The 8,924-nt window shown below is 33.9% G+C and overlaps 1 protein-coding gene across 1 annotated transcript; it reads right to left on the bottom strand.

The window, feature by feature from the left end:
* Positions 1–840: 840 nt before the first annotated feature.
* On the bottom strand, positions 841–3,142 carry LOC131620588 (E3 ubiquitin-protein ligase WAVH1-like). Its single transcript, XM_058891717.1, has 2 exons — positions 2,761–3,142; positions 841–2,654 (listed from the first exon to the last, which is right to left on the bottom strand). Exons 1-2 carry the CDS (start codon positions 3,022–3,024, stop codon positions 1,164–1,166), a joined length of 1,755 nt encoding a protein of 584 aa, XP_058747700.1. The 5' UTR covers positions 3,025–3,142; the 3' UTR covers positions 841–1,163.
* Between the last annotated feature and the right edge of the window lie 5,782 nt (positions 3,143–8,924).

The following is an 8,924-nucleotide window of genomic DNA, read 5'->3' on the forward strand; positions in this document are numbered from 1 at the left end:
TCTCCCAAAGTTGTGTAACATTCCTTACGCAATCGGAGAAAGGGGGGAAAACACAACAACGCTTTAGGACTATGGTGATTGGTTGAAACAACCATCCCTCAACGTTGAGGAACGCGCCTTATAGAATTAGAAAAAGAGGGAAAACGCAACAATGTTTTTAAGGTTGTGACAATTGATTTAAAATGCTGTCCCTGACATGCCTAATTTCCAAGTTCCCACTCCTCTCTCAAAATAACTAAAGTTCAAAACCGCCTTGTTATCTGAAAAAAACAAAAAATAAACGTTTTTCCGAGTCTTTCAAAACCCCGCCTTATCATACATGCACACATAGACGCATACGCAAACACAATGGGGTTTATCACTTGTACATGAGTGACATTTCAGTTCTTAGGCTAGTTATAAATGATGAAACAATTTCAATTCAAAATGAAGAGACAATTTCTTTCTGTTTCATACATTATTTTTCAATTTCTATTATAGGGATACATATAATATAAATTTGATCAAAAATCTAGTTTACTTAATTTTACTCCATTGGTATATATTTTATGTTAACATCAAAATAATCTGAGCAAATCTTGAGTAGGTTGATTCAATGAAGAATGTTTTTGTTGGTTGATTTGAGGACTTGTTAATGACATTTTAACTCAGTTTCAAACTCAAACACCTATGCAAAGTATGGTCAAAATATCAATAGTTCCTTGGTACCATCCTTTGTCTAAATCAGAAATGTGACCCACATATTTTGTCCTCAACCCTCCGAACACTAGTACACTACCAGAGAATTAACAGCACAACACATTCAAACATACAAAACTCTTGATGACTTATACAAGAATATAATTTTTAACATTTTCTTTTGATGAGACCCAACACCAGCTTCAATTATACATTCATTTCAAACCAAAAAGACAAAAACTATCTCCAATAATTTATACTCCAATCTCACTTGCCCATCCCAATCTATTTCTTTTCTATTCACAAAAGGGCCTAGCCGTTTGGTGCTTCTTGTCCTATCATGACTCATGGACCAATTTCATCTATGCTTTTCTCATTTTCTTCATTTTTTTCATTTTTTTCATTTTCATTATTTGAATTATTTTCATTATTACAAATTTTTATTTAATATACTTTTACCGACAATAAACTAAAGAAAAATACATTTAAAATCTTGCATCCTCAAAGCCATGTAAATCACTCACTTTATTCATAGACTTTCTCATCATAGCCACTTTAGCAAGCTTCTCAGCTGCTTTCCAAGCAGATATCGGCGTAAATGGCTCAACCTTTTCTTCGGCTTGAAGTCTTCGCAACCATTCCTGAGGCGTTTCGGGATTAGGTTTCTTCACGTCAGCGTTCGCTCGAGTGCGAGTGCTGACGTGTAGTCGTATCAACCGTTTGATCTTAGAGTCTAACGATCCAACGGGGAGGGCGCGTGGAGTACTAATCATACGCTCCTTGGAATGAACAAACTCTTGTGTAAAAGGGTCACGATATGAGGACCGTACGGAAAGAACGTGGCTGTGGGACCCATGAGATGAAGGCACTTTTAACTCAACAACCAACTCACGCTCCTCTGCCGCGTGGATATCTCCGAGCGTGGCGGAATACGGTGATTTAACGGCGGAGATCTCCCCGGAAATTGTGTTATGGAATTCGAACTTGATGTCTTGAGCAACCACGCGTAACAAATTCCCGACGCGTTCCGTAAACGCGCTGTCATAAACTGCGCGTGAGTAATTAAGAGCGTGAACCGGGATTTCCAAATTTGAGAAGCGCGTGGAAGTTAATCTTCTATCTTCGTAACTGTTTGTAAGGAGTATAATTTTGGTAACAGGATTCTTCTGCCGGCGATCTTCTAAAATTTTCGCTGCTTTCATCACCGCCTCCTTCCTCGCCGGGGCTTCATCGCTGCTCACCTCATTAGCAACAAGCGCGTCTACAATGCGACGCGCCGATCTACGACCGCGGCCGGTCATCCTCCTTAACGGAAACAACCGTTTGGATCCGCCGGAGAATGTAACAACCGAGAGACGATCAGATGAACCGAGCGAAGAGATCACAACTTGCATTGAATGTTTCAGCATCAAAAAATCTTCACCGGAAACAGAACAACCGATATCTAGCACCGTCACGAGATCCACCGGCGGCCGATTCGCCACCGCATTACACGGCTTTGCCTTCACCTTTAACACTGCAATCAAAGTCTTGAAACTCTTGTTAGATGCCATAAGCGCAGACTCTGGTAACAAGAACGCATCAAACGTTCTAGTTGAAGAAACACCGAAGCCTTGAAATTCAATAGTTTCTTTGTTTTCTTCATCTTCTTCTCCTTCTTGTTCTTGTTGTTGTTCTTCTTCGTTTTCATCTGATTCAGGTATCGTGTTGAATCGTGAAACGAAGGTAGACGACAAGAGTGGCTCGTCGTCGTTGTAGTTTGGGAGCTTCAACGACGTCGTCGTTTTGACGCTACGTGCAGTATTCTCTGGTTGAAGGTCGTTCCAGTTAGTTCCGCATACAGGGCACGTGACGATTTGTTGATTTTTCACGTGAGCTGCTATGCATGGAAAGTGAAAAACATGAGAACATTCCGCTGTGAAAATTGCTTTTCCTTCACCAGTTTTTACACTCTGTGAACAAATTCCACATAAACTCTGCACACACACACAAATAAATAATAATGTTGTTAGAATTTAAAAATTATGACAAAATATCTTACTAAATTTAAATAATATAAAGAACAATTCTATATATATTTACTTTGGAAAGGCCTAAGGTAGATTTGAGAAGAGTGTAATAAGATGATGGAGAATTAGGGGATGATGATAATGACCACTTGGGACTGTTGTTGCTTTTGTTGTCTAGGGATGAATTGGAGTCAGAGGTTCGACAACGGAGGTTGTTTTGAGGACTTCCATTGATGTTGTTGAAGTCCAAATGTTGGGGGTTTGTCTCTACCAACACTTTGGAGATGGAGTCTTTATCTTTGGATGTGTGAAATGCTTTTCTCCATCCAGCAACCATAATGATGTAAGGTTTTGGAGGAGAAGGCAAAAGCTTTTTTGAGATTTGGAAATGGGAGAAAAGTAGAAGAAAAGCTAGTGGATTGGATTCAAAAGAGCTACTCAATGCTTATTTGTTATTCAATTTTCTCCTTGCATGCCTATTTATATTATATTGGGAACTGAATATATCACTTCAAAAATAAAATTTGTTTATTTTTAAGTTTATATTTTATAATTAAATAATACAAAATATGTTAAAAATATTTAATCTTAAATAATTTTTTAATATTTTTTCATAAAAAATAAAACTTTATAATCTATGAGACTGATATATTTAAATAAATATGAACAAACTTATTATTGTTATTCTTATATTATATTTTGTACTTTGATTTAAAATACAAAAAGCAAAGTTTATATATCTTTAAAAATTTATGAAAATAAGTTGAAAACTAAAGCCATAATTTCAAATAACAATCCAATTAAGCATGTATCCGATAAAACTTGAACTTGTCTGAGATGAATTTGCATCAGATGAATTTTCAAAGTTTCAAACCAAAGCACTTGAACCAAAGTACTTGAGCAAATGAATAGCCAAAGACATAATTTCAAAATAACAATTCAACTAAGCATGTATCAGATAAAACTTGAACTTGTCTCAAATGAAATGAATTTTCATAATTTCAAACCAACAGAACACCTTCATACAGACGAAACAGTCAGACAAACCAAACAACCAACAAATAAAATCTCAAGGTCTTAAATACATTGCTATAAGATCAACATCTCCAAGCCAAGGTTCTAATCCTGAGTCCAAAAAGTCAAACTCCTTAAGTAAGGATAGTAACCATAGTCCGAGTCCACAATTAAGTCTTTTATGGTTTGTCCTTTATTAATGTTTTTAAGACAAAAAGATAAAATGTCAAAGTGGACAAAAGAAAATGAGGCCGATCAATAAAATAGAATAAAATGTAATGCTAAAAGATAAATTGCATAAAGTAAAGGCAAGAATTTAAATGACTACAATTAAAGTGCATTTAAAGTAAGGTTAGTACAATAATATGGTTAATTGTTAGTAAGATGATTAATCTACCGTTTCGGGACAATTTAACGCTATGTTAAACAATCGTAAATGTACTTATATAGAAGTAGCATCTATGAGGCTGATCAATAAAATTTATATACCATATTTGTTAGATAAATAATAGAGACCATTCTCCTAAAACAAATAGTACAAGTTAAAACAAAGTGATCAAGACTAAGTTAAGGAGATGAGATCATGACACAATCAAGTTCTTCTTAGTACCTTAGGACAAACTTATCATCAACCCAAAGTACTTCATATGATCCTTTGATCAAGTGAAAAATAGATTTGAATTTATGAAAGTTCATCAAGTACTAATCCAATGAAAAAGGTGAATACATCATCATCCAATTGATAAAAAAAGAAAAGAAAGAGAAGGAGAAGAAGATGGAGAGATGAGATAACATCAAGTAAGATATTATAAGCCAAATTGGATTACAACTAGAAAAAACTTCATCAAAATCAATCATCAATTTTGGTGTATTTGGTCTTTTAGACCTATAAACATCCAAGTTCCATTGATGTTGATGAAGTTCATGGTCAAATAAGTCACAATCCAAGACAATCAGCAACCAAACAAGTCACAACATCATTAAATGCAATTAACCAAATAAAGCTATTTTTAATGATTTTTTAAAATGAAAATATAGGAGAAAACAACAAAGTATATTCAAAACATCAAATAAAATCACCATAGCTCAGAGACCATCATTGGATCATGTACAAATTTCTTCAGAATTTTTTAATGCATGAAAATATTTTAAAACAAATTAAAGTGCATGTAAAATGAATAAAATAGATGAAAAATATTAAACCAAAAAATAAAATTCTCAAAAATTAACACAGTGTGAAATAATGAGAAATAATTTTGTGAATTTTTTCATATCTTTTGGAATTAAAATGAATTTTATATAAATTTTTAATGATGAAAACAAATAAAATAAAGTCAGAAAAAAATGAGCGTTGAATCCACTTTCATTAATCTGATTTGGAAGATCTAATGTGTAACACCCCAATTCTACCCCAAGCATTTATACTGAAAATATCAGAGTATAAAAATTCTCAACACAATCAGGATGTCACACATTCAACATAAACATACACCTGTCATGCTTTTTAAACTAATACATAACACTTTTAGGATTGAAATGAACATAACTCATAAACATATACTTCATCATATAATTTCAACTTCTGAATAAACATGCAGCGGATTCACAATGATTCACCAAATAAGATATAACAAACAACAATACAACATAAGGTTCAATAAACAAATAACAACATAAAGTAAGTGTTCATTCCCCCCCCCCCCCCCCGAGTGCTACGTATCAGAGCAATGACACTCAAAACTCGACTATAAGCGGAAACAACTACTCATCTGGATTACCTGCACGTTACCCACGTGGAGGCAACATTCAAACAGAAGGGTGAGATATCAAACTATATAAATATGATCATGATAAATTATATATTAGATAAATAATATAAATGAATCACCGCTTCACACAACATCAACATAAAACAACACAAATAACATCATCAACGAATAGTCATGACATCAATACATAAGCATTTTCAACAAGTCAACACATAAGCATCTTAATGCATAAACAATAACTCCCACCAACAACAAATGACAACGACTCAAATGTGACTCAACTGTGCATATGCATGTGGTACCATTGGAGTAAAACTCCAAACTCTATCAATTGCCAGTAAATCCGAGGCATCAACGCAATAACTCTATCATCTTTGCCATTAAAGGCCAACTCTAACAATGTTATACTATGCGACAACTTTTCTACTACAATTCAATCAATTCAATCAACTCTATCAACAGCAATCGACTCTATCAACTCAATCTACAACAACAACGATTTATCACCATCTCGACATACCAACATATCATCATAATCAACTAAACTAACGACAATTCGCTAGGATTCATGCCGTAAGGCTACACACATAACAATGCACAATAATAATAGTATCAGCAATCACAACATTGTTCGCAACAAAGGCATCCAAACCAAAACCATAATTTTCGGCCAATTCGCAAAATAATCACAATATGCCAATATATCAAGTAAACCAAATCGACTTCAAATTATCATCTAACTCAATTAGAAATAATGTTAATTATCAAAGCAACATCACTGACATAGCAATATATTATTCTCAGCATAAATATTCAACCAAAACTCAATTACGGACAAATTCTCAAGATACTGTAATTTACCGATAAACCGAATAATTGATCCAAGTCTAAGTATTTTCCAATCAAATAGACTTATTGAAATTAATTCAACTATTAATTTAATCAACCAATTAATAATCACACTATATTAATTTCAATTTAAATTACATTTCTATTCCATTTTTCAATTTCTAATATCCTATATAAAAGGGCATTTTGTTCTACTAGACTATTGTTCACATTGATTATCAACTGTTTTCATTTAAATATTCATTCATAATTGTTCATTTCCATTATTTTCCATTATATGTCCATTAGATATATCAAATAACAATGTGACTATATAAACTGACAGGCACATATATGACACAGTAATGGAAACAAGTCACAAACGTAATAGTATATGGAACAGAAAAAGAAAACAAGTAATCAGCATATAAGGACTAGCATGTGAAACAAAAAATAAAAAAAACAACATGGATTAATGGATGCCGACCACCCCTGATATAAGAGCCAACCGTCCCAGCCTCCTGCGTCGTTCGTCACTTCTTAATATTCCAATTTCAATTTCAAACAGTGACATAAAACAATTAACACAACCCATGACAATCTATACCCTAAACCTACATAAAATCCATCATATTCCCATTTAGGTAGAAAGAATCCCCTTTATCATGGATTGAGTGCAGCTCTAAGAGAAATCAATGGAAAATTTGGAAAAAAATGACACTTGAGAGCAATAGGTCTCTTTTTTCTCCCCTTCACAACCCTAGTTTTTTCCCTCTTTTGTTTTCTGCCGAGCTCTCACCTTCTAATTCCAAAATAAAACTATATTTGGTCACTTAACTACACAAATGGGCCTAATAAAACACACCCCTTATTACTTCGCGGTACCGTTATTTAAGTCCAATATCATTTCTACCCTTAATGCAAAAATAATATTTCCACTTAAATTCCCTTAAAATAAAATTCGATTATTTTAATATACCGATTTATTACCCAATGCCTCATATTTCTGGTCTAATCTTAATTACCCGAAAAATTCCCAAAATGCTAAATATTAGCTCATTAATATTTCTAATACTAAAAATATTAAAATTTCCGAGTAAATATTGATCCGCTATCCCGAACTAATACCTACTAAATCGTCCCAAAATGCGAAAAATTTCAATAAACATCACAAATGTCTAAATTAAGCAAATAATTATTTTTCCGGGCGTTACATAATGGTCTAGAAGCGTGCGTTCACCATGGAAATTAGTTGATTAAATCACCTTAGATCATTTTATCAACCAATAAAAACATTTCAAATGGCGCAATTTGATTGGCCAAAGTGTAATACGGTGAACTGACTTTATTTGAAATGTTGCGGATAGCAAGAGTCGCCACCGACTTTTAATTTATCCAAATTATCAAAAAGGCTAAAAGAACAGGAAAAACCTTTTAAATAAAAACTGAGTTCGGGAGGTAATTTATACAAAGGGAAGGTGTAAAGCACCCTTTGCATCCATGGTTATCCATGGGCTCTTAATTTCTTAGCTCACTTGTCTGTTTGAATTATTTGAAAGAGTGTCGTGTGAATAGAATTTTGAAGAAGAACTTTAGCTTGTAAATAAGCGTAGCCTTTTTGAAAAGTTTCTTTGAAAAGAAGTGGGAAAAAGATTTTGAATTTGAATTTGAAAAAAAAAAGAGCAAGCAATTAATAGCAACGACCCTAAGTTTAGAAATTTGTTCTTTTAGCTTTTCAGGCGAAAGGGTCTATCCATACCATTAGAGGGCAGGAAGTCTTTCAATTGGATGTTTAAGGGTCATCGAGGATAATCGTTCGCCATAAGACTGTCCCTTGCCATAAAGAGGGCAGGTAGTCTAAGGGAAGGATATAATAGTCATTCTGTTTAGGCATCATGCGAGGATACCTTAGCAATTGGGACAATCTTCTTTTATCGAGGCAACTTCGAGGGACTAGATGATTTTCAATCTCTTTAGGCAACCTTGCTTTAGGCATCCTCGAAATCGAGGGACTTGACTATTTAGTATACTTAGAGGCAACAAGACAATAGTAATAAGGCAACAAGGCAACCAGAGGGATTACCCTAAAGGCAACAAGGCAACAGTAATAAGGCAATTGCAACAATCAGTGGTTAATTTCGATGACATTTATCTTGTAAAGTTAGTGATTCTACGTTCAGTTCATGGTTTATCACTCCTTAGGATTACTAACCACGCAGTTTAAAATGAGCAAAAATTAAAGGCAGAAAAATATAAAAGTCCTACGCTATTACAATAAACACCTGTGGGGAAGGGGAAATGAAAGACAGAAAATAAGAGGGATCGATAATTAGTTTAATTATCTTTATCTTGAGCCTTGATCTTCCTCGAACCTTCGATTGACTCTGAACATCTGAGAATTAAACGGAAAATAATAGGGGTGAGTGTATGAGAGATTCATTGACTATTTAAAGTAAACCCTATTTTATATTTTATGAGGCAAAATAAAATAAAAATGTTATTAAACCAACAAATTAGACAACTTAGCTTTTTGGTCGGGTGAGGCGCGGGGCTGAAAGATCTTTGATTAATCCTGAAAATTGGGCACAAAGAAGAAAAATGTTAGTGCATGAGTGATCTCAACAAT

The sequence above is a fragment of the Vicia villosa genome, linkage group LG7, assembly GCF_029867415.1.
Source record: "Vicia villosa cultivar HV-30 ecotype Madison, WI linkage group LG7, Vvil1.0, whole genome shotgun sequence".
NCBI classification, from domain to species: Eukaryota; Viridiplantae; Streptophyta; class Magnoliopsida; order Fabales; family Fabaceae; genus Vicia; species Vicia villosa.

What these genes read in the sequence shown, in the direction of transcription:
- LOC131620588 (XM_058891717.1), bottom strand. Translation starts at nt 3,024, where the DNA reads ATGGTTGCTGGATGGAGAAAAGCATTTCACACATCCAAAGATAAAGAC. An exon ending in CTACCTTAGGCCTTTCCAAA is followed by an intron (nt 2,655 to 2,760) that starts GTAAATATATAT and finishes GTGTGTGTGCAG; the next exon opens with AGTTTATGTGGAATTTGTTC.